Here is a 27,056-nt window from a genome sequence, read left to right on the forward strand (position 1 = left end):
TGCTTAAAATGTGTATATAAGATTACAAAGAAAATCAATTCTAAAAGTCTCCTTAGTTATTAGTACATCAAATAATAAAATCTAGTGGTGAGTTTAATAAATACTGTTATTTTGAAGTAATGAGGAACATAAACACTATTTCTAGATATCTGTGAAAATAATGATTGCTATAAAAATATCTGACCCCATGTTAAGGACCCCTGAGCCATGTGGTTCACTGCTTCACATTTCTATGAAAAACTCTCCTGTGATTTTGATTGGATTTCTAATGAATCTTTATATCAAACTAGAGAAATCTGATACCTTAAAAAAATGAGTCTTCCTATTTGCAATTATTATAGTCTTCATTTACACAGTTTTCTTTAATGTCTTTCAATATAATTTTTATAATAATCCCCATAAACGTCTTGTACAATTTCATAAGATTCATTCTTAGATACTTTATATGTGTTGTTACTATTTGCTATTCGATTTAATTTATTTTCAAACTATGATTAGAGTTTAAATATAATCAGTTTTTAGATATTGAGCTATTAAGCTAGCCAATTACTTTTGGATTTTCTGCCTATTTCCTCATCTGGAAACGATGATAGTTGCTTTTCTTCCTGTGCATTAAGTGGTAAATTTTTTCTTATGTACTGATAACACTTTCAGTGCAATATTCAACAGAAGTTGTGATGCCTATTAAAGTATTCTTCCTGATTTTAAAAGAAATAGTTTTAATATTTCCCCATTGAAGAGCAGTGTGCTGGAATCAAGTTTTACCAGCTAGTCAGAGCCAATCATTAACTTTTTGTGTAATTTGCAAACAAATTATTAAAATACAGCCATTATTAAAATTTAAATTATAAAAGCTTATAATTAAATAAATTATATTTAAAACAAAAATAAATTCTCAAAACTCATCACTTACTACTTTATTTTATGACATCTTCCTATTATCTATGCCGTTGAGATTATTTACATACCTTGTATCTGCATGGTGGAAATACTGTATAATGATGTGATGTGTACACATCTCTTTTCAACTCTGTGGTCAGTTGATGTCATGTTGATAGATTTGAATTGCCATGGTAGGAATATTTACACAGTGGAAAGTGGCAAATACTATCAATGTGGGTTTTTATTTTTAAGAGCCTGTTGTTAAACATTTACTAGCATACCTCTGCTCAAAACTGGTGTTTGCTACAGGTTCTAGAATTTTCCTGACATGTTAACTGAAAAAAAAAAAAAAAAAAGGAAGGGCAGGTGGATGGAAAGGAACAAGGGAAGGAGGAAGAGAGGAAGAGAAGACGGGAAAGCTTTAAGCCTTTTGTTAACCTGAACATGGGATATTCCCCACAGATAACTGTGATGCTCCACTGGCATCTGCCTTGCCTCGCACGTCCATCAGCAGCTCTTCAGAGCTGTCCAGTAGCCATGGCCCTGGGTTTGCAAGTCTTAATCGCAGAGATGGTGAGTCTGCTACTGTTTTCTTGTTAATCCAGCATGATTCTCTCTCAGAGAGAATTGTTTTCATTCTCAGTTAATATTCATTCTTATAGCTCAAAAATTAATTATGTTGAGTTCTGTGAAATTGAAGAAAGCAGGTTCATCATATTATTATTTGCTAGCTTTCTTCTTGTTTATTATCAGTTTTTATTGTTTTGATATCTTTGTTCCCTACTGATTGTCAGCAAATGATCATAAATGAGATTTAAATCAGAAGGGAGTTATTGGAGTCGAGGTGATTTCCAATTTTATCTTCCCTATTTAGTTTTAGAGCAGCCTATAGAGGGGTGACTGTTCAAGTGTACTGGCCATGAATAACTAAAACGACAGATGAATGAGCCAGTCTCACAGCCACCAGGGAAAAACTAAATAAGCCACTGATGGCATCTATGAGATGTGAGGCTGCCATGGAACATGATAGGAAAATGGCTCCATTCCAGAACATGGCCTGGGAGGAGACCAGGCAAAGGCTCCTGTTGAGAATAAAGATTCCCTTCCTACCAATAGGAAGGGGGCTGATGGCTTACTTTTTGGAGATATATTAATCCATTCATGCTACTGGGTGTCATTGCGTAAATTACTTTTTCTATAATTAAAGAGAGGTTATATACACTTAAAACTCAATTGTTTCACTACTTTTTTAAGGGATCGATTACTTTTTTAATGAAAGATTAATTCAGAAAGTAAAATTTAAAATTAACTGTGTCCCATGTAAATTTACTGTTGTAAATTCTAGAGATATTACTATGGAAATGACTGTTTTTCTCTCCTTATTCAGTATTTCTAAGATCAGAGTTTAAGAGTAGCTTGAATTTTTCTGTGTCCTTAAAAATAAAATGGGGAACCTAGTAAGTAGTCACATAGATTGGTAGGCAAGATTAAGAACAAGTGAAGAAATTCTGTGAACTTAAGGTAAGAGCATTTCATTAATTGTCCACTTTTGGGCCTTTTACCTTGAAGGAATATTTTATGGCCAAACATTTACTCCTCAAAGTATCATTTGTGATCGTTTTTAGCATCCCAGTAAAAATCTCTTCTCATTGAAGTCATATTTCAATTAATAATTAAATTATCAAATTAACTATTTTTGGTCTGGTGGTTACTCTATCAGCTTAACATCTCAATTTTCCAGTGGTTGCCCAACAATTGTAAAAACCAAATAAGCACCGTATTTAATTAGTTTAAAGAAGCCTCAGGGGCTCGTATTGTGTTTCTAATTTCAAGTACAGAGTATCTTTATGATTTAGGCCCTCCAGATGACACTGCAAAATTTATAAACATTAGAGAGAAAAATCCCAAAGTTTAAGGTTAACTTATTTCCATTATACTTAATTAAAAAAATTAATTTCTCAGAATTTGATAAGTAGTCATTATAAAATAGTAAGTACAAAGCTTAGTTTTTGGATTTGGACCACTCTCTGCGAATTTAAATTACTTTATTAAGAGAGTGGCAGTCAACTGATGAGTGTTTGTTTTTTTTTTAATTTATTTTTTTAAATTTTATTAGTTTCAAGTATACAGTACATTGGTTAGAAATTTATACAGTTTATAAAATGATCCCCCTAATTGTTCTTTTTCTCCTCTAGCTCTACACCTAGCCAATACACTAATGCTAACTGCATTCCTTATGCCATGCTCCCTGATGAGTGTTTTTTTTTTTATGACTGTTGCTACTCTGATTACATACGATGTGCATTTCACTAAATATTCCTGGATATTACCACCTGATTTTATACCAATTTCTAAAGCATGATTCAGATAACACAATGTATCAATATTTCTTCTGAAGGATTATCTGTATTTCTTATTAAATGCCAGTAGCCCGGAGTCTTTCCTGACATTTCCATTGTCTTTGTAAAGAAGAGGTTAGTTCATTGAAGTTTAGATTATTATTATGTAAAATGTAGATGGTATAAAATGTGGATGATTATACTCATGATGATGATTCTTCATATACAATTGTTTCACCTTTTTTGAAAATTCTTTGTATGATCTAGTGATGAAAATTATGTTAGACTAACTGATTATATAGTTAAAATGTCCTTGTTCTATATTATGGTATTTGGAGATTTAGTTGATCTGTCTTACCTTTCTAGTTTCTTATTTTGCCCAGAAGTCATTGAACTCCCAGAATTTTTCATAAGAATTAGAAAATGTCTCAGACTTTACAGCTTCCACTAAACATTTTATATATAATGGCTGATCACTGCAGCTACTTGATGCATTAAAGTTGGTAAGAGAATAGTCTATATATAACTTCTGATGTATGTGTGTGCATAAATTTGAGCCACTATATAAATCCTGAAAGTTAAATAAGGTAAAATGAAAGATATTTTATGATTTTAAAGTAATTTACTGATTCAACACACAGCAAATATTAATTAGACTTTATTGCTCATTTCATGTTTTCTATTTTGTGTATTTATTTTTTACTTATACATTCTATATATATATTTATTTTGTTTATTAATTTATGAGAAATAATGAAATATGTATTAGGAAAGACTTTGTAATAAATAGAATGAGGTCTATGAGAGGGGTGAGTAGAGAAGTTGGGGGCAGTCCTGGCATTTCCAAGGACACACAGAGCCAAAGTAGAGAGGAAACTGTGTCCTGAGAGTGTCACCACATCTTTGTCATCGTTTGTCAGTGTTTCCTGGGAGTTCCCGAATAGAAACAGCACCTACTATCTATTGTAGAGATAGCGACGAGTTACTATCATCACTCAACATAGGGCTTCATCCTCTCAGAGTTAATTGTTGAAATCTCTAGTTTGGTTCTTTTCTTATTCTCATTCTGAAGTCTGAGATTGGGTTCCACATAATACATTTAACAAAATGTTCACACAAAAGGAACATAAATTGCTAAAAAGTTATCATCCTCAAATGCCTAGATATATGATTTCTCAAAACTGACCTATTTTAAGAAGTAAAACACAGACACATTCATTTATTTGTATACCTGCTCAAGAAAATCGATGTCATTACATGAAAATGTAAAATTTTTAAAAATTGGATTGGACCATTCATATTGGCCAGTTTTTTTCATCAATATTAAATTGGTATTTCCTAAAATTATGTTACCTAATATTTCTCATACAAAATTAAGATTGCCGAAATATGACTGTTGTCTAAGATATATGCTATAATATTGACTTCGTTTTTTTCTTTCAAAAATCTCCTAAACATTGTACTTCAAATTTATCCATGCGAAAATTAAAAAACAAAAACAAAACACTGTCTTATAGTAAGCCATGCTGGACTTCCATTCTACATTTTGCTTATGGAAATAGCCTTCTGTTTTTATAGTTATTGTTCCTCTAGGTGAGACTTCATCAAGCTGGCTCAGTAGCATTTCAGATGCTTTTTTTCCAACTCTTGATACCGGCTTCTCTTTAGTCACGTGATCCGTAAGTGCAGGCAGTGGTGGTGAGATGCTTGGTCTTGCCAGAGGTATTTGAAATTGACTAGGAAGAATCATACACACATTTTTGTCCTTTTTTGTTTCTCAAAATGCTTTCATAAATAATCATTCTCAGAGACTATGACCACTCTATTCATTTAGCAGGTCCTAAAAATCATGGATTATAATGTAACAAGTTACCTCATCAGTGACAGTGCGAATAAGATTTCTTTAATTAGGAGCCAGAAAAGATTTTGTCTAATGCTCCCAATAGTTAATCACTGAGCATTTTAGAACCTATTCTCAGCATTAAGATATTTATTTCTCAATTGTGAAAGTACAATTACTAGTACAAGTTACTACTATAGGTTTTAGCAAAACAAAGTTTAAAATGATTAGATTAGGAAAAACCTGCTTAGATATGGCCATCAGATACTAAATGTTTCCTTATAATATGGGACCGCTGATTATTTGGACTCTGCAATATCCCAGATAGGATATAATATAAAATTCACTGTTTTTTAACAAAGAAATGGTAAAATGCATTGAAAGAGTGAATAATAATTTAAAATATCTAAAAAGTATATCAACTCCTGATACAAATCAGAATACTACATCAAAAATGTTTGATGCAAATCTTATAATAATAAACTTTTTTCTCATATGTTTTTAATAAAAATCATAGTTCTTGGTTCTTGTATGTTCCTTTTATTCGCAAGCCAGGAGCCTGATGGAACTAGCAAGTTTAACCAAATATTAGACTGAGCAATTTAAATCACAATAAAGGGGCTTGTAAACCAGATTTTTATAAAGGCATAAAAGAATCTACTGGGAAATTTTCACCCCTGGACATCAGATTCTGCATTCTGTTTACTTGTCTTTCCTAAAAGTTTTTAGCTCTATACACAGTCTCTTTTTAAGTCATTATTATTATTATTTTTTTAACCAAATGATCCTGTGATGGACTCCAGGATGTCGAATGTAGTGTACAGGCCACACATAATAACATGCATGTGAAATATGGACATGCACTAACATGCAGAGCACTGTCTTGTGGCCATGCAGCTTTGTTAAATTACAGCTCCTCTAAAAGGGATGATGGTAGCATGTGGGACAACTGCACAGCAGGTTCTGCATAAACCCCAAGGCTTATGCAGAACCTGCTGTGCAGTTGTCACAAGGAGCACCACACAGATTTCATCTGCTCAAATTCTCCCATGGCCCTTTGCAAGCTCCAGAGTCTCCAGGTTCCCACCACCGAGCCTAAGGTACCAAATGACACTAACCAGAACAAACCAAAAGTGTTTTCAGTGTTGTTACGGCTTTCAGGGAGGTAGTGTTGTCAGTCATTTTTGTCTATCGAGGAACCCAAATTATAGAATTACTCCCATAATGAGCTGATATTCAGTTCTTTTGGGATTCAGTAGCCTCTTTTGGATGGGTGAGTGTCTTCCAGGGATGCTCAGATTTTTTTTGTTTTTCTTGCTTCTTTCCAAGACAGTGTTGAGGTATACATGATGGACTCATGCCCTGAGGAGCTGGATGGTGGGAGGGCTCCCATATTAGGTCTTGGCCAGCTGCCATGTGCTGAGGGTAGTTTGTCTGCTCTTAACCCTGCAGATTACTTGGCACCTGCTCCTGAAGCCTGTGGTGGGTATACCTCTTGGTCGTGTTCCCAGAGGACAGGTAATTGTCCCTTGCAGAATCTGTTGAATGTCACTTCTTGCCTCTGTGAAGTATGACCGTGCATCTCATTTGATTTCCAACCTGAGCAGTCAGGCTGTAGCTGTGGTGATAGGTTTAATTTGCCCTTGCCAAGATGACCTTCTATTCAGATCCAGTCAGATCTCAGCTAACTTCTATCCCCATTTTTGATGGCCTGTGGAACATCTTGGGTCACCACACTGAGGGGAAAGAGAACATCAGATGGTTTTGTCCTGATAATTTTGGTCCAGAAGTGGCCTATTACATTTTGTGATGCTGAGACCTCATCCTTTTTTGTATGGACATTATAATACTCTATTTTGTATAACATGCCTCTTTTTATCCAAGACTCTCACAGCGTGCTTATAAATTGTAATGAATTAAGCTACATAACATCAGTAAAGAAAATGTAAGTTTTACCATCAATAGTTTTTCTCTATTTCTGAGCGTTTTACCCTTGCATTTTCTGACATGATTCTACACCATATTTAATTTTTAAAAAAGGGAGAGAAGTTGCCTTAAGAACAGCAATGGAGCATTGGTAGGAAGAATGCTTGGCCTCCTGCCCCCTTGGGCAGCCTGGACTCTCCCTATTCTGTATATTGCAGAGGATGATGCTGCTGTTCTGACAGCCCTCAAGGATGATCTGAGTTATATATGTTCTGAATAACTCAGGTGGCCTCTATACGATGCATAATGTGTGTACATAGAATTGGGCCAGATCCCAGAGCTGCACTACTTGTAAACATTAAGATTTCATGAATTATGAACAAAGAGGCTCAGTCACACATTTTATTCAGTCATAAATAAGGTATTGACTACATGTTCAAATTGTTTATAGGCTTTCTGAGCAAATTTTGTTTTTGTTTCTAAGGTGAGAAATTAGCAGAGTCATCTCGTATATTTGTCAATGCAGAACTTCACATAAATGAGAACTGAAAAACCTCAAATCAACTGAGATCTGAGTGCCTGATATTCCTTTAAAACTTGGTCACGGGCCTATGTGAGAAAAGTAAAGCAAAACACATGGTAGCAATAGATTTTTGTTTATTTGAGTGAGTGTTCACTGCTTTGAACTTGAACTTGTCCCTTGGGACACTGCACCCAGGGATTCAGGGAGTCACCCATGAACAGTCACAAGTTGCTTTTTTTTTTGTCAATATCACTGGCATTTAATATGATTCTCAAATTGACCAAGATGCACTTATTTTTCTGTTGTTCATTCATAAAACTATTATAGGGTATATTTACATTTCGTACAGGATTCTATTCTGCAATTAGGCAGCCACGTGTGACATTTTCCTATGGATGCTCTTTGTGGGAAGCTGCCCTTCTTTCTCAGGCTGCTGGCAAAAAGCTGGAAACAGAGCAAAGGGGGAACAAAAGCACACTTAGGCAGGTTCAGAGACAGGATTTCTGCTTTTTCTACAACCTGAGAGCCAGAAATACTATATGTAGATAGCTGGAATTGCTTCCTTAAGAAATCAGAACTGAAGCAAATGCTTAAATTCCTCTCAACAACATAAGGAGGGTATGGCAAAAGCTTCAGCATGTAAAGCCCAGAGATCAATGAGCAGGGAGGTCAGGGAGCATTCACAAAGCCCACCCACTCCCCTGCCAGTTCCTCTTTCCTGAGGACACCTGTCATCTTTCATAGGGAAAGCAGCGATGGGCTCCTGCTTATCTCACCTTCCTATTCACTCTGGGCCCTGCTTGGAACTCGTAGTGATTCTTCTGTGAATTAAAATGCATTTAAGTGAGAGAAGAAACACACGTAGCTAGATGAGATCCCATTTTAGACAATGTAATAATGATCTTGGAGAGAAATTTCCCTTGGAGACATTTTCAGTTTAGCCATATATTTGCCTGGCATATATATAGATGCCCTTCAGATTGGTGGGGATTTGTTCACTTCAAATAAACCCCCTTGACTTTTGCTCCCTTGAGTATCTTTGTGCTCTGTGACTTGAAACTTGAAGAAGCCATGAGCTTATTTTACTTTTCACCTCTGGGTGATTTCCCTCTCTACACAAAGCAGGTACTCTTTATGACAGTGCATGCCACATGGCCACCAAGAGCACTGTCATCATGATCAATGGCCCCAGCTGAAAATTTCCTATTGAATCTTTTCTCTCCCCAAGGAAGTGTCACTGCCTGCGTCTGAGCCAATCAATCACACAGTAATAAGTAGAGATGGAAACCTTCCAATATAGGTTTATATCAATATATCAATATAAATATATCAATATATCAATATAAAAGACAGTGTGGTTATCGATAAGCAAATGATGCTGAATAACCACAGGGATATGTTCTTAGAAGGGGTGGAGAATGAAAAAGAGAGCTAAGCTTTAATAAAATATCCTGATAAGAACTTAAAGTGATTGTTTTTCCTAATCTGCAAAGCAGTTACTGTAGTGCCGGTCCCACTTGCTGGGTATGTGGAGGATGGATGAGGCTTCTGACAGAGTCCTTAGCATATCACACGCACATGGTGTTTTCTTGCCTTTATCTAATATAAAGTGGCAGGCAACAAACCATTCGGTAATGAGATGACTGAAAAGTACAACACCCTGCTGTAGGCCTGCCTTCACCTGGAAGCAATGGCAGTGACACCTGCCAGTGTGTCCATGACAAGTGTATGGGAGGGAAAGTACTAGGTGTTTCGCATATCTTGTTGCATCCTCTCTGCATATCTGTCACACTTACCTTAAGAGCAGGAGGGATGTTTTGTATTCGGTGACCTCCCTGGCTCAGGAACCTTGTTCTGTGCAAGCTGGGCCCTCTGGACATGTTTTCTTTTGTGTAAATTGTGAGCTTTATTCAGCTAACAGACTGAGGTGGGAGGGAGGAGGGTGGCAGTGGAGTAAGATAGTCTGTGGTACAGGAAGTGGAAGAGCTGTGGTTGGGTCAGGTGCTTTTCTTGTGTGTTAAGCATTGGTGACTCCAGAATAGTAATTATGAACCTCTCGGTTCTGTTTCCGGGGATGTTGGTTCCCATGTAGAGATTACTGAAGATTAGCACCATGTAGTAATGCAGGCTGATCTGATTAAGACCCACGATCCACACTGCTGTTTGTAGAGGTGGCTGTGCTCAAGCACACCCCTTCTAACATTGTGTTGGTGTATTTTGATTTGTTTTCCGTTACACAACAGTAGGTCTCCCATACCAGTCAGTAAAACTACTTCATGCTCCCTCACAGTTCTCAGGTTGTGATTGTGTATTTCCTACTCTCTCCATTGGACATTTTATTAAATATTAAAAAAAAGAGGCATCAGTACATGCACAGCAGCTTCTGTCACCACCCAGCAGGGGACTAGAGATTACTGTGGCTATGTTATCCTGCTTAAATAAATTGCCCCATAGCACAGGGAATTCTGAAATTTCATTACTTTATCAGAGTATCTAGTTAATCAAATAGCTTAATTTGCATACCAGTAGTACCTCCTTACCACAGGTAAGGGATGTGAAGTATTCTGTGTTGATTACCTGCAGATGTTAAAGGCTGGTCGGCAGAGATGTAGCTGTACCTGTGGGAGAGGCCGGTCCCAGGGCCACATGCTGGAGACATGCCGACACTTTTTACTCCACTTTGCTATCATTAACAAAGGTACCACCTGTGTTAATGATATCTCCTGGCTTCAAGAAATTAAAAGTGACCAAGAAAGATAGTGAAAGTGTATCAGTACATTTTTAGAACTTTAATACTAACTAGTATGAGCCAGAATACAGGATAATTAGTAGCTTCTGAGAGATTTAAACTGATTTATATAAAGTTTCAAAAGTAGAATCTCTAAGTTAAAACAATTAGCTAAATGCCAGCACCTACTTTTAACTTTTGGGGGCAATAATGATAAAGTATGGGCAGCAGCAGAGTGATGTTACCAAGGTCTATTAGTTCACTCCCAGGTAGAACCCAGAAGGACTTCCTATTTATCAAACATTAGACGGGACCCTGGACAAAAGAGTAGAAGTTGGCAGGAAGATGTTAGGTGATAGCCAATCTTGTCATTAAAGACCAGGAAAGACTGAAAAATAGATTGGAGGACACTAAGGAGATACAGTGACTAAATGCAATGTGGAATCTTGGTTAGAATCCTAGAACAAGAAAAGGAAGTTAATGGATAAACTGGAAAAATCAAAATAAAATATCATTTCATTAATATTGTACCAGTGTTAATAGCTTAGCTTAGATAAAAAATACTGTAGTTATATAAGATGTTAACATCAGGGGAAGCTGGTAAAAGGTAGTTGGGAATTCTCTATACCATCCTTACAATTCTTCTGTAAATTATTTCAAAATGAAAAGTTAAAAAATGCATTATAGAACAACCAAAATTGCAGCCTATTTAAGATTCTGGATTAAAGGAATAGACATTGTGCTTATGATACATTGAGAGGAAAATACTGAATTTATGAACAAAGATTTAATGCAGAAAATGAGGAAACCTTAGAAAGAGTTCTAAATAACTTGTAAGCTTTAGATTTTACTAAAGATTGTGTGTGTAGCCCTGTTTGGAAGATGTAGTGAGGGAACAGATCTCCCACCTCCAAGTGATATTTCTGTGCCCTGGTGTAAGCGCCCCACTTCCATTTCCCTATAAGCCATCTTGAAACCATGTCACATACCTCTTGACATAAACTCTCCACTTGGCTTGGTCATAATGGCTTCAGCAAACAGGGCATGGTGCCAATAATAGCTCCTACTGGAAGATAATAAATGTTATCTAAAATGTCAGACCTTATTATCAGACCCTCAAGTTAAGTGTCAGAATAGTGATTTTTTTTTAAAGCCAATTCTGTCATATTAGGGATAGTTTCCAAGAAACTATTATTTTCTAGACATGGGTAATTAGCAAACTATCAGTTATAGAATGCTTTTCAAACTTATTTCCATATATATATAATTTACATTAATTTAAAATTAGGAAATTCAATATAACAAAGCTAAATTCAAATTCAAAACTCTTGTTTTTTTTAAACTGAAAGTACAAGATACATCAACAAGAGACCCTCAGATACCTCTAATTATTCTGTTTCTTACAGGCCTAGACAAACCAAAACACAGTAATTTCTGCTCTGCACCTATTATCTTGAAAACCTCAGAAATTATCTTTCACTTGATCCAGGCTGTTTCTCACCCTTCCTACTGCCCTCTCAGAACTCTATCTCCCCTTCACCTCCACCCCTGCCACATTGCATATTGAATTGTTCTTTGAAATGTCTGCTTCTTCTATGAGTCTGTAAATACCTTGAGTGTAGAGCTACACCATAATATCTTTGTTATCCCAGCGTTCAGCTTGTATTTCCTAATGTCAGCAATCCAGAATTAAGGTTTTCTAGTTCTACCATGGTCTGAATAGTTACCTTTGTGTCCAACAAAGGGCAATCATGCATAATGGCCAGTAAAAACACTAGTTCAGGCACTGATGTAATGGCATGGTGTTTGGTTGTCTACCTGTTGCGTTAAGTACTTAATGGGACTCTAGAACACCAGAGAGTCAGGAATTATGAGCTAAAAACTAAAGCAATTAATGTAGGGCTTCATCCAATTACACTCAATCTCAATTGTGTGTGGATGTGTGTGTATATAATTATAAGGGGGTTATATATTCCAGAATTTGAAACTATGATTTTCATAAATTTCATTTATGAAAACATTCACATTCTTATAGGCTAATACAGATTTAAAATATTTTTTTCTCCTTACCATTTTTTCTCCTTTCTATTTCCACAAAAAGGAGCTGGTGGATGGACCCCATTTGTGTCAAATAAATACCAGTGGCTGCAGATTGACCTTGGAGAGAGAATGGAGGTCACAGCTGTGGCCACCCAGGGAAGATACGGGAGCTCTGACTGGGTAACCAACTATCTCCTGATGTTCAGTGATGGTGGGAGGAACTGGAAGCAATATCGACGAGAAGAAAGCCTCTGGGTATGTTTCTTTACTGAGAAGCAGTCTGTCACAGTATAAATTATGCCAATTACTGCATGTTGCTGCAAATCTATTGAATCGTGTATAGAAATGGAGCCTCCTAAATTACTTGAAAAGGTTTCCAAGTGAATGTAAAACATGTGACATTTTAAAATACATTGTATATAATTTACGAAATAAGTAAACCAATTTATAATGTAGTGAAATATTGAAAAAGTCTTCCCATTATTCCTTTTAACAGTGTGAAGTCTAGGGAATAAATAAGTCACATACAACCTACTTTATTTTTGTTCAATAACAGTAGTTTGTATTGCCTCAGCATTGTTTAATAAAGTGAATTCATTCTTCTATGTCCTTTAAGTAAGTGAGATTTCCGAAATACCCTGAACATTTAAAACCACATGTGATGGAGAATCTCCCTGTGGAGGATGTGCTGAGGGTCAAATGTGCTGTCCCCATGGGAACTTGGGCACCATGTGGCCCCTTGGACTTCATGGACTCTAGATCTTTGGGATCCTTTGGAATCATAACTACTTTAAATTACAGTTGGCCCTTGGACAACACGGGTTTGAGCTGTGCAGGTCCACTTATATGTGGATTTTTTTCAATAAATATCTGTGTCATTTTCAAACCACGGTTAGGAGTCCGTGGATATAGAGGGTGGACCGTCTACATTAATCTACACCATTTTATATAAGGGACTTGAGCATCTGTGGATTTTGGAATCTGGGGGGGTCCTGGAACCAATTCCCTGTGGATACCGAGGGACTACTATAGTTTCTGGGGAGTCAAAAGCTATATGGGAATTTTCAACTATGAGGGGGGTCAGTACCCCTAACTCCCACGTAGTTCAAGGGTCAGCTGTATTTTGCATCAGTGACATATTTCCTACTTTTTATTACATACATATCCATGCTTCTTCTAGGAGATTTAAATTTTGTTTACTTAACTTTTAGAATATTAAAATATATGTAATATGCTACATATTTATCATTTCATACCTTTAAATCATAGTCTGCTCTGAATGAGGGACTCTCAAATTACAGTGCTGTGAACATCTGTACAGTGTTTGCAGTGGCAGTGGGGCCACTGAAGGAGGGATGTGGCCTGAAGATTTGTTAGATGCAGATAAAACTACTTTCTTATTATTAATAATATAGTTTAGATGGTTGCTAGGCTGCTATAACAAATCACCATGCCCTTATTGGCCTAATACAAAACAGAGTTATTATGTCATTGTTTCTATAGGTATAAAATCCATAGACCTGGCTGGGTCCTCTGTGCAGGGTGTTGGCAGGGCTGCATTTTTTTTCTTGGGGGCTCTGAGGAAGACTTCTCCAAGTTGTCTGGTAATCCCCAGGTCCCTCCTCAGGTTCCGTGATTCACTGAAGACTCACAGGACCAGTGTGCAGTCACACTCATAGCTATGATTTATTACAGCAAAAGCATACAGAGCAAAATGAACAAAGGAAAAAAGGTGCTTGGAGTGAAGTCTAGAGGAAACCAGGCACGAGCTTCCATGAGTCTTCTTCCAGCGAAGTTACACAAAATGCACTTAATTCCTCCGACAATGAATTATAGTAACCTGCGTGAAATGTCGCCAACTAGGGAAGCTCATTAGAGACTCAGAGCCCAGGTATTTATTGGGGCTGGTTACGTAGGCATCTTCTGCCTTACGAGTACCAAAATTTCAGACTCCCAGAGGTAGGCAGGTGTTGAGATAAAGCATACTGTTTGCACAAACATTAGGCACCATAAGCCACTCTTATCATTAGGATCTTGAGAATGAGCTAACTTTGCAAGCAAGCCAGGACTGCCCTGCTAATTCTTCAACACACATTCATTTACTTCTGTGCGAGTGTAGGACAGATCTTGATTCCCTGCAGGCTGTCCTGGGGGCTGGCCTTTGCTCCTAGAGATTTTGTACATCCCTATGCTTTTTTCATGACCCGCTCCAGCAGCCTCATTCTCATTCTCTGCCACATCTCTTTGATTTTCTCTTCTGCTTTCAGCTGGAGAAAATTCTCTACTTTAAGGGCTGATGTGATTAGACTGGATTTACCTGGGTAGTCCAAGATAGTCTTTCTAATCTTAATCATCTGCCATGCAAAGTAATATATTCACAGGTTCCAGACATTAGGATCTGGACATCTTTGGGACCATTCTGACTACCACACTGTATCTATACATCTCTGATTTTTTCTTTCTGCATTTGGTATCCCTACCTATCAAACACATGTTTCTCACTGGCTCTGATGATATTTTCAAGAATCATATAGAGTCATGTTGCAGGGGTACTTGAGCACTTGTTCACAGTTTCTGTGGCTAGGGTCATCCCCACGACAAGCTTCTGCCATGCCCTGGCTAGTATGGCTCTCACTCATCGCAACCTCTTTGGCTTGTGGCCTCACTGCCATAACTCTTGCCCACAAGAGGAAAGACTATGTATGCATTCATTTAATTCTCAGGAGGCCTACTTCGGTTTTTATAAAAAGTCCAAATCAAACACTCATTCTCAGGCCTTAAAGTTTTGTGAATACTCTCCCAGTCCTAGTTTTTTTATTGTTCATCTGAGTCTACTGTCTGCGCCAACTTTGTTTGTTAATACCTGTCAACACTCTTTTAACTATAATTCCAAATTTAAAAGAAAAAAAAAAAAACTCTGAGAAAAAGGTTTTTCATAACTCCTTACTGGAAATGGGCATGGGATTGGGCAAGTGTCCATGTGCTTTGCTATGTGTTTTTCATGGAGCTGTTAATTAATATATGAATCACAATGTGTACCTCTCTAAATTCCCCAAAATTCTAAAATTGAAATACAGCTGGTCACAAAAATCTTTGGCTAAGGGATTTGGGAGCTACAGAACCAACCACTGACTGAATGTCAGTTATCCAAATAGACTGATTTTTAAAAATTTACACTGTCCAGTAATGATATGTTTGTTCAGTAAAGATATGATGTTTCATGTTGCAATTTCTTCCTGATGAGTGACTGCCTCCATGGCTGACCTGGATTTATATGCAAAACCAACCAAGTAAATTTAACAAATATTCAGAATTATGAAATCTTTCCCAAAAGGAAGAGGTTTTTTTTTTATTTTACTGGAAATATAGGGACATGTTTTAAATGACAGAAAAGGCATTGCTATCTCATATTAAGGGAAACACTATATCAAGATATACACACTCTTGTTGTACAGATTAAGTGTCCTCACTGGAAATGTAGGGAGGAAGTGTCCCTGTCTGCCCAAGGTCGAAGAACATGCACATTTCCCACAAGATGTGAAAATTTATGGTTTTCATTGATCACTTTGGAACCATGTGGCTTGACAATGCTTGATGGTGAGCATGCATAGTTGGAAAATGTGTGTGCAAGTCCTGCCCAACTAAGTCAGAAAATGTCCAGAGTCCTGCTGAGGATCACAGGACAGCATTAAAGTGAGCAACACAATATATCAGTGATTACTGACAAATTTCACTAATGCTTATTTTCTACTGTTTCCCTGCGTATAAATCAGCAAAGATTAGATAGATATACTGTGACTCCTTGGTGGATTATCAGAATTTTGTGAGATAGACTTTGCAAACCAGTAAACTTAAATCCAACCTAATATGGGGTCTGAGCTCCCATTGGGGGCTCTGGACCCAGTTGGGGGCGGCTTTGGTCTCCATTCACCATCTGGGGTCTGGGGTCTGTGAGCATCCCTGGTGAGCATGAGAGTTCCTTGGGAGCGAGGGTGGCCCAGGATCTGACAATATTCCATGTGGTTGTGAGTGCTTGAGCTCTTCCACTGCCTTCCTGCAGCCTCACCTCATGTAGGGGTTACAGAGAAGGGTCTGCAGGGTCTGTCGGCTCAGATATTAAGGCCTGTGCCAACTCCAGGCTCACCAATTCCAAATTTGGCTCTTAGACTGGTTGATTTCGGGTAGAACGAGGGCGATATTTCATTTTAACAATTCTGTGTTGATAACTTCTGTGTACCAAAGAGGACATGGTAGTCTCCTTTCTAACACTTCACCTCATCTCACAGAGGCTTTGATCCCTACTTTGTATGTGGACAGCCTTGATGATTGCACTCACCATTGTGGACCACAGTTTGGTTTTCTATACGTGTCTCCCTCTCTCGGCTCTGAGAGATATTAAGTTAGGAATTGATCTCCCCAAACGGCCAGGTCTACAGTTTCTCAATTAAGGGTTGTTGAATTAAGGAAAAGTTATTCTCAAGTAGACCTCAAACTGCATGGTTGGTTAAGGGACACAGAAAACTTATCCAGCCATGGATACTGCGTATGTGATGGAAGCTTTTAAATCTAAGTTAACAAGAGGCTTAATAGCTCTTCCCCACTAAGTTGTACAAGAATGAAGCCCTACTGAATCCAAGAGAGAGGAGGTCCTATTTGTCCTTAAAATTGCAGGTCTTGGTGACAATAAACTTGATGTGTAGAAAACCTGTACAGTAGCTGGAAAGATTGAGGCAGAGAAGTGAATGGGCCTTCTGAGCTGTGACCACAAAGTAACAGAGGGCTCCCTGCAGGCCATGGGTTCTGTAATAGCCGTCGCTGTCGGGGCTGCTGCTCTCTATGTGGGACATCCTCCCTTCCTCTCTGGATTACCTCCCCAAAACAAACAGTATCACTCTGTACTAAACTGCTCAGACACTCCCTTTCTTTCCTGTTCCATGGACTTTTCATTTTCGTTTCTCACGTATTGCACTTGTTTTACTATATCCATTTCAGGCCTACTTCATATCAATTCTAGAGTCAGGGACTATGGTTCTTTATGTCCTTTGTACCTACTTTACTGCTTTGCAAAAGTAACAATTTTGCTCTCATGTGAACTGCCACATGTCATCAGGTTGGGAGAAAGGGATATGGTAGACAAATAGAATTTTAAATATGTAACGAGATAAATAGCAAATCATAAGATAAATTACAAATTACAGCTTTACTTTTTATATAAGGAAGTGGTTGCAGAAGTGGTGTTACTAGATGTATATGAAAATTAGGAGATATTTTATGAAAAAATAGATCATAAACAGTAATATGAATGGCATATGGCAGAGTTGTGGAACAATTAGCTTCTATAGGATGTTTTTATTCATTTGGGAGAGCACAAAAATTATTATTATTTTGTTTTAAGCAAGAAAAATGAATGATGGAAAAATTAAATTCTTACACAAAAAGGTACTCTGGCAGCACACTTATTGAAAGGAAATGCTGATAAGCCAAGTTTCAGAAAGGTGGAAAACAGGTCAGCTCAGGGAGCATCTCCATCAGGATTTCATGGAAGTTCTTCCTATCCCATTGCAACTTAATAGGATGTTGTAGTAATAGTGGTCTAGTATGGAATGACAGTCGTACTCTACAAACTCTACAACTGGCACACATAATGTAAACATATAGAATCTGCAAATATGGTGTGTTCTTCAGGCTCTCCATAGGCCATTTCCTGGGTCTATAATTTTGACAAAAAAGATTCAAGTGTCTGGGTCTTGAGAAAATGCCCCTTGGTAGAGGTTTAGTGGTTTAGTACACTGCTGTGTTCACAGTTCTCCATAACGACTATAGTTTATGCACTTTGCAGTACCATGCCACTTGCAATTAAAATAATTTTCTGCCTTTGATGCAGAACATATTTTATAAATTTGTATAGACATAAGCAATAATAAAATAAATAAAATCTTGCAAAAGGGATGACAGGCTTTGATTATTTTAAAAAATATATTATCACAGTCTCAAAATTCTTAGATAAGAATTTCTGAACAGCAAACCTTAAACTTTCAGAGCAGTCAGGTTCGGGCATCAGTCGAGAAGTTGGATGCCATCCAACCATTTTTAAAGATCTCAGACTGAGAAATATTGATTTAGATGAGGGGGCAGACAACTTTTTCTGTAGAAGGGACAGATAGTAAATATTTTCAGTTTTGTAGACCAAGCAGTCTCTGTTGTGACTATTCAACTATTCTTTTGTCATTTGAAAGCAGCTACAGGCAATATATGAATGAATGAGTATGGCTGTATTCCAATAAAACTTTACAAAAACACACAGCCACCTGGATTTGGCCCTGGGCTGTAGGTTGCTTGCCTCTGTTTAATCTATTTCATGTCTATTTAAGGTGTGAGGTAAGGATCCAGATTTATTTTGTTTTTCATTATTGATCAGGAATCAGTATTAACACTGATATGAAATAGATGCCTGTCTATCAATTTGAAATAGTCTAGATCAGCATTTTGCAAAGTTTTTGTGGTGAGTTCCTGAGACTATAGTTGTCTTCATAAAGGAGTTATGTTTCTTAGGTAAGAAATAGTCCTTTCCCTATTTTTTCTTCATGTTGGGATAAATTCCTAGACTTCTACTTATCTTATAACTTAGTTCCAGAGAGAATCAATTTGGAGGTTCTTTATTTTTGAGAAAATAGAGATTTTTAAAACACTTATTCCCTATGACCTTAAAAAGTGAATGTTTTAGGCCTTGCTTCCTAAGTCTCTGTCCTCATTCGCACAAGTTTTTAAGTGCTTTCAGAAAGAGGAAATAATACAAGAGGCATAAAAATTAGAAAAAAAATTATTTGCTCTTTGAAAACATAAAACTCAGGAGAAATCATTAAAGAATAAAATAATTCAGAATGTACCTCTTTATGAGAATAATTTCCAAAATTAATTAATTTCTCTCCTTACCTTAACCAAAAAAACAAAGGAAACATGAACCTCATTTATAATAGAACCACAAACAATAAAATCAATAAGAAATAGTCCAAAAAATATTTCAAACACGACTAAGGGGCATCTAAGAAGGCTGGGATTAATCCCCATCCTTGGATATCTGGACTTGATAATGTAATGTGTGCTTACCCTAAATTAACCTAGAAATAAAATGAGATTCTTCTAAATTTTATTGAAATTTTTGCATGCAAGAATAGCCACAGCAATTGCTAAAATGAATAGTGATAAAGGGAATTATTACCATAAGTTTGGAAAATGCATTGTAAAGCTTAAATCTACTTAATGTTATTATACTAATTAATATTGTTAATATTAGCATATGAATGCAAAGATTAGTGAAGAAACATAATAGAAATAAAATGTGAAGAGCACATCAGATCTATGATATCATTGCATACCACTTAGCATAAAACTAAGGTTAAAAACGTAATCAACTAATAGGAAAATATTAAACCAGTAAGAAGAATTAGTTAACCTATACTGAGTGCTTAGTCAGGCAGTACTTCATGTGCTTTATTCAACATATCCTCACAACAGCCCTATTATGCCCAGTTCTCAGGTAAGGAAACTGAGACGTGCAGAGTTTATGTTCACTATCCTCAAATCATAGAGCTAGTTATGATGTCACAGGAATTTGAACCCAGGTGGTCTTGGCTGTAGGGTCCACACTCAAACCACCTCACCACAGTGCAGAGGATTCATGTTGGAGCTAAAGTTGTACAGGTGAAACTCAGGTGACACAGGATGGGATACCTATTCCTTAGGGCTGGGGAATCGGGCTCTCTAGATGCTGGTAGGAGCATGAAATGGTAAAAGCACTTGGAAGGCAATTTCTATAAAATTAAAGTATCTAAAAGCACCCACTATTTAATTATTTCTCAATTGCGGGAAAACATAAAAGCACCTGCTATTCAGAGCTCTGAAGATGACAATACAAAAAGAGCTGCACTTTAAGTCTCCTCACTATACTGTCACTTCCTCCAGCAATGCTGGGAGGTGTGCAAAGTGCCTATGAGAAAATTCATCACATCGTTGTTTGTGGTCATGATCCAGTTCATTGTCAATAGATAAACACAAAAATAAATTAATACTTCCATTTTATGAATAATATAAGATGGAATTCATTCCTTTGGAAAGAATGAGGTAAATGCACTTATTGATAATGAGCTTTAGAAATATTTTTTAAAGTAAGGAAAAGCAATGTATTTGTGCTCCAATTTGGAATTTCCAAGATGGACATATACATATGTGTCCATATAAATATTAGGAATATTTCTGGAAGGATACACAAATTATAAATAGCATTTCTCACTCTTGGTAAAGGGCCAGAGGCTAAAAGTTTGCAATGAATGCCATTTTTAAAAGTATATGTATATGATGCTATTCAACAAATACTAGGTTTTGAAAGAAGGGAAATATGAAATAGCTTTTTTTATTGTTGTAAAAAAACATAATGTTACTTTTACCACTATAACCATTTTTAAGCATATAGTACTGTAGTGTTAAGTATATTCACATTGTTGTGCAACAAACTTCTAGAGCTTTTTCATCTTGTAAAACTGAAATTGTGAACACACTAACCATTAGTTCTCCATTCTCCTTTCCTCCAGCCCTTGACAACCACCTTTCTACTTTCTGTTTCTATGATTTTGACTACTTTAGATATTTCATATGAGTGGATTCATACAGTATTTGTCGTTTTGTGACTGGCTTTTTTCATTAACATAATGTCCTTGAGGTTCATCTGTGTTTTAGCAGTTGACAAGATTGCACTCTTTTTTAAAGGTGCATAATATTCCACAATATGCATGTATCCTATTTTGTTTATCTGTTGCTATGGCCTCAATATTTGTGTCCCAGCAAATGCATATGTTGAAATTCAAACCTCAAAGGTAAAAGTATTAGTAGGTGGGGCGTTTGTGAGATTCTTAAGTCATGAGAGTAGAATAACCCTTGTGAAGAGATTACTACCTTATAATAGAAACTCCAGAGAGATCCTTACTCTCTTCTGCCATATTAGGATACAATGAAAGTCAGAGACCCAGAAGAGTGCCCTCATCCAACCATACAGGCACCCTAATTTCAGACGTTAAGTCCCCAGAACTGTGACCAATAGATTTTTGTTGTCTATAAGCCAACCAGTCTGTGGTGTTTTATTAAACCAATTGAAACAGACTGACTTCCATTCATCCATCAATGGACACTTGCGGACACTTGGGTTGCTTCCACTTCTTGACTACTGTGGATAATCCTGCAATAAACATAGTGTGCAAATATCTCTTAGAGATCCTGCTTTGAATTTCTTTGGACAGAGTACTCTCTCATAATTCTTTTTATTTCTATAAAATCTCTTTATTTCCTAATCGAAATAGCTAAAAGTTTGTCAATTTTGTTGATTTTTCAAAGAACTAAATCTTGGTTTCACGGATTTTCTCTATTATTTTTTATTCTCTATTTTATTTATCTCTGCTATAATCCTTATCATTTCCTTCCTTTTGATGTTATGATTTAATTTGTTCTTTTTCTAGTTCCTCAAGGTGTAAAGTTAGATTGCTGGTTTTGAGATGTTTTCTTTTTAAAAAATATAAGCATTTATAACTATAAATTTCCCTCTTGGCACTGCTTTTGCTGCATCTTATAAGTTTTGGTTAGGTATATATTCATTTTCATTTGTTTTAATATATTTTCTTATTTTCTTTGTGATTTCTTCTTTGACCCATTGGTTATGTAACGTCGTATGGTTTAATTTCCATCTTTTTATAGATTTTTCCAGTTTTCCTTCTAACGTTTATTTTTAGTTTCATTTCATTGTGATCAGAAAAGATACTTTGTATGATTTTAAATTTTGTATGATACTAAAATTTTTTATACTCGTTTTACGGCCTAACTTTGAGTCTATCATGGACAATATTCCATGCTCACTTGAGAAAAATGTGTATTCTGCTATTGTTAATGGGATGTTTTATACATCTCTGTTAATACAAATTGATTTGTATTGTTGTTCAGATCTTCTAATTTTTTTATTGATCTTTGGTCTGATTATTCTGTTATTGAGAATGTGGTATAGAAGTCTTCTTCTATTATTGTAGATCTATTTCTCCCTTCAATTCTGTCAATTTTTGCTTTATATATGTAGGTACTCTGATGTTGGGTGCATATATAATTCTTATATCCTCCTGACGAATTAACACTTTTATCATTATATGATGTCCTTCTTTGTCTCTTGAAACAGTTCGACAGTATCTTTTGTCTGTTATTAGTATATCCATTCTTGTTCTCCTTTTGTTTCTAATTGCATGGAATCTCATTTTCTATTTTTTCACTTTTAATCTATGCTTGTGTCTTTAGATCTAAAATGAGTGTCTTATAGATAGCATATAGTTGGATACTGGATTTTTTTTTTTCTTTTTGCTGTCATTCTGCCAATCGATTTCTTTTTATTAGGGAGTTTAAGCCACTTAAAATTTAAAGCGATCACTGGTAGGAGTAGACTTAATATTGCCATTTTATTTGTCTGTATGTCTTATATGTCTTGTTCCTCATTTCTTCCTTTACTATCTTCCTTTGTGTTTAGTTGATTCTTTTTCTGAGTGACACATTTTGATTTTCTTCTCATTTTTTTGTCTGTAAATTTCATAGATATTTTTGTGTGTGATTATTAGGATTGCATATAACATCCTAAAGTTATAACAATTTATTTTAAACTGACACTTAATGTCATCACATATGAAAGTCTTTTTCGATATAGTTGACCCCCCCAACTTTATGTTACTGATGTCACAAATTACATCTTTATGTATTTTGTACCCTTTAACATAGATTTGTAGTTTTTTTTATTTACTTTTGTGTTTCAAGTCTATAGAAAAATAAAAAATAGAGTTACTAAACAAAATTACAGTAATACTAGTATTTATTTATTTATCTATATTTTATTTTTTATTATGGTGACACTGTTTAACAAAATCCAGTAAGTTTTAAGTGTACAATTAAACAATAAGATATATATATATATTGCATTGTATATTCACCTCCCATACAGAGATTTCTTTCTGTCAATACATATTTGATCCCCTTTACCCTATCTACCTCCCCTATTCTCCCTACCCTTTGTAGTCCATGTTCATCAGTCCCTGTTTTTTGTCTTGTTCATTTGTTGCTTTTAGGTTTATATCCCACATATAAATGATATTATTTGGTTTTCAACTTTTTCTATCTGGCTTATTTCTTATTTTGCTTAGTGTGATTATCTCAAGGTCTATCCATGTTGTTGTAAATGGCAGTATTTCATCTTTTCTAATGGCTGAGTAATATTCCATTGTATATATGTATCACAGCTTCTTTATCCAATCATCTATTGTAGGACATTTCGGTTGCTTCCATGTCCTGGCCACTGTAAATAATGCTGCTTGAATATCGGTGTGCAAATATCTTTTAGGATATATGTTTTTTCAAGTCTTTGGGGAAAATACCCAGTAGAAGGATTGCTGGATCATATGGTAGATCATTCTTAGTTTTTTGAAGAACTTCCATACTATTTTCAATAGTGACTGTACCAATTTGCAGTCCTACCAGCAGTGTATGAGAGTTCCTTTTTCTCTGCATCCTCTCCAACATTTGTTATCACTTTCCTTATTGATAACAACTATTCTAACAGGTATGAGATGGTATCTCATTGTGGTTTTGATTTGTGTTTCCCTAATGGTAAGTGACGTTGAGCATCTTTTCGTGTTCGTTGGCCATTTGTATGTCTTCTTGGGAGAAGTGTCTGTTCATGCCCTGTGCCCATTTTTTAATTGGATCGAATCTTTTTTTTTTAGTTATTGGGTTGTATGAGTTCATTGTATGTTTTGGATATTAGGCCCTTATTGGAGGTGTTGCTTGCAAATATATTTCCCATTCAGGTGGTTGTCTCTTTACCTTGGTGATGGTTTTTTCTGCTGTGCAGAAGTTTTTTAGCTTGACATAGTCTCATTCATCTATTTTTGCTTTTACTTCCCTTGCCTTTGAGGTCAATTTCATAAAATTCTCCTTAAGTCCAAGGTTCATGAGTTTAGTTCTTATGTTTTCTTCTATGCAATTTATTGTTTTAGGTCTTATATTCAGGTCTTTAATCCATTTTGAGTTAATTTTGGTGTATGGTGATAGACAACAGTCTAGTTTCATTCTTTTGCAGGTGGCTTTTCAGTTTTCCCAGCATCATTTATTGAAGAGGCTTTCCTTTCTCCATTGTATGTTTTTGGTTCTTTTGTTGAGAATTATTTACCCGTATAAGCATGGGTTTACTTCTGGACTCTCGATTCTGTTCCAATGGTTCGTGTGGCTGTTTTGCTGCCAATACCGTGCTGTTTTGATTATTGATGCTTCGTAGTATGATCTGAAGTCAGGCAGAGTGATACCTCTAACCTTTTTTTTTTTTTTAACTCCTCAGGATTAGTTTGTCTATTCAGAGTCCTTTTGTGCTTCCATACAAATCTGATGATTTTTTGTTCTATATCTTTAAAGAATGCTATTGGGATTTTCATGGAGATTACATTAAATTCGTATAATGCTTTAGGTAATAAGGTCATTTTAACTATGTTGATTCTTCCAATTCGTGAACATGGACTGTCTTTCCATTTCTTTGTGTATTCTTCAATTTCCTTTAATAGGGTCTTGTAATTTTTATTATATAGGTCCTTCACATGTTTTGTTAAATTTATTCCTAGGTATTTTATTCTCTTTGTTGCAATTGCAAAAATAACGATTTTTTTCTACTTTTTCTGACACTTCATTAGCAGTATATAGAAATGCTATGGATTTTCGAACATTGATTTTGTATCCAGAAAATTTACCGTTTTGCTTATTTTTTCTAGTAGTATTCTTGTGGAATCTTTAGAATTTTTTACATAGAGAATCATGTCATCCATGAATAGTGAAAGTTTGACTTCTTCATTTCCTATTTGGATGCCTTTTATGTCTTTCTCTTGCCTGATTGTACTCATTAGGACCTACAATATTACATTGAATAACAGTGGCAATAGTGGACAGCCTTGTCTTGTTTCTGACCTTAGAGGAAAAGTTTTTAGTTTTTCACCATTAAGTAAAATGTTGGCTAAGGGTTTATCATATATGGCCTTTATTGTGTTAAGGTACTTTCCTTCTGTACCAATTTTTTTGTGTTTTGATCATAAATTGATGCTATATCTTGTCAAAGGCTTTTTCAGCATCTATTGAAATGATCATAAGATTCTTATTTTAAAATTTGTTTATATGGTGTATCACATCAATCGATTTGCATGTGTTGTCCCATCCCTGTGCTCCTGGGATAAAGCTCACTTAATTATAGTGTATAAACTTTTTAATATGTTGCTATATTCTGTTCGCTAGTATCTTATTTAGAGTTTTTGCATCTGTGTTCATGAGAGATCTTGGTCTGTAATTTTCTTTTTTGTGTGTTATCTTTACCGGGTTTGGTATCAGAGTAATATTGGCCTCATAAAATGAGTTGAGAAGTATTGCCTTCTCTTTGATTTTTTGGAAGAGTTTGAGGAGAATAGATATTAAATGTTCTTTGACTGTCTGATAGAATTTACTGGTGAAGCCATCTGGTCCTAGACTTTACTTTTTGGTAGGTTATTGATAATTGTTTCAATTTCCATGCTGCTGATTGGTCTATTTAGATTTTCAAGTTCTTGATTCAGTCTAGGAAGGTTGTATCTTTCTAGGTACTTGTGCATTTCTTCTAGGTTATTTATTTTGGTGCTACATACTTTTTCATTGCATTCTTGTATAATCCTTTGTATTTCTGCATTGTCTGTCGTAATTTCCCCTCTTTCATCCCTAATTTTGATTATTTGAGTCTTTTCTTTTTTTAATTTAGTGAGTCTAGCACAGGTTTTTCAATTTTATTAACCTTCTCAAAGAATCTGCTCTTTATTGCATTTATTTTTTTCTATTGTTTTTTTGTTTGTTTTCAATTTCATTTATTTCTGCTCTAATTTTGATGATTTCTTTCTGCTGACTTTAGGCTTCATTTGTTCTTCTTTTTCAAGTTTTTAAGATGAAGTGTTATGTTGTTTATTTGGTTTCATTCTTGTTTTTTGAGATAAGCCTGTAGTGATATGAACTTTCCTGTATTACTGCTTTTGCCATGTCCCAAAAGTTTTGATATGTTATACTATCATTATCATTCATTTCTATGTATTTCTTGACCTCTCTTTTTATTTCTTCTCTGACCCAGTCATTCTTTAGAGGCATTTTATTTAATCTCCATGTTTTTGTTGTTCTTTCTATAGTGTCAGCTAGTTCTTGTATTCCTCTTTCATTATTTTTTATTCTTTGGTCTCTCTCTTTTAATTTATTTCTAGATTTCTGTCTTCAGTATCACTGACAATCCTTTACTCTATTTGGTCGACTCTGTTTCCCAAGCTTGCTATTTTATTCTTCTCTTTTTGTGTGTTTCATTTCCCGAAGTTCTATTTGGTTTTTTTTGAGGTTTTCATTCTCCCTGCTGAAAATCTCATTCTGCTGATCTTGTTGCTTTTTCAATTCTGGAATTGTTTATATGAATAATTTTGGATCTCATTGCATTTTTTCAGAAATACCATCCTGAATTCTCCATCATTTAAGTCACGTATTTCTATGTCTGTAAGCTTATTTTCTGGAGATTTTGCATCTGTGTTCATGAGATGCAATTCTTTTTTATTCTGAGCTCTCTCGTCATCTTAGTTGTTCATAGTGTTTAATGGACTAATTCTCCACCTGGGTATTAATGGAAGTATATTCTGCTTTAAGAAAAAAAATATGTATATAATATTATAT

At 35.6% G+C, this 27,056-nt stretch overlaps 1 protein-coding gene across 2 annotated transcripts in view; it reads left to right on the plus strand.

The window, feature by feature from the left end:
* Nucleotides 1-1,349: 1,349 nt before the first annotated feature.
* The window catches only part of LOC102892335 (contactin-associated protein-like 3), a 175,939-nt gene continuing 150,232 nt past the window's right edge, over nucleotides 1,350-27,056 (plus strand). Inside the window, exons 1-2 of one of the 2 annotated variants that reach the window (XM_025045398.1) lie at nucleotides 1,350-1,455; nucleotides 12,340-12,533. In XM_025045398.1, the coding sequence (XP_024901166.1) occupies nucleotides 12,408-12,533 (126 nt within the window). In that variant the 5' untranslated portion in view covers nucleotides 1,350-1,455; nucleotides 12,340-12,407. The remainder of the gene's footprint in view (nucleotides 1,456-12,339; nucleotides 12,534-27,056) is intronic. The other variant, XM_025045399.1, reaches the window with a different exon arrangement.

This window comes from Pteropus alecto, unplaced genomic scaffold, assembly GCF_000325575.1.
Source record: "Pteropus alecto unplaced genomic scaffold, ASM32557v1 scaffold84, whole genome shotgun sequence".
In the NCBI taxonomy this organism is placed as follows: Eukaryota; Metazoa; Chordata; class Mammalia; order Chiroptera; family Pteropodidae; genus Pteropus; species Pteropus alecto.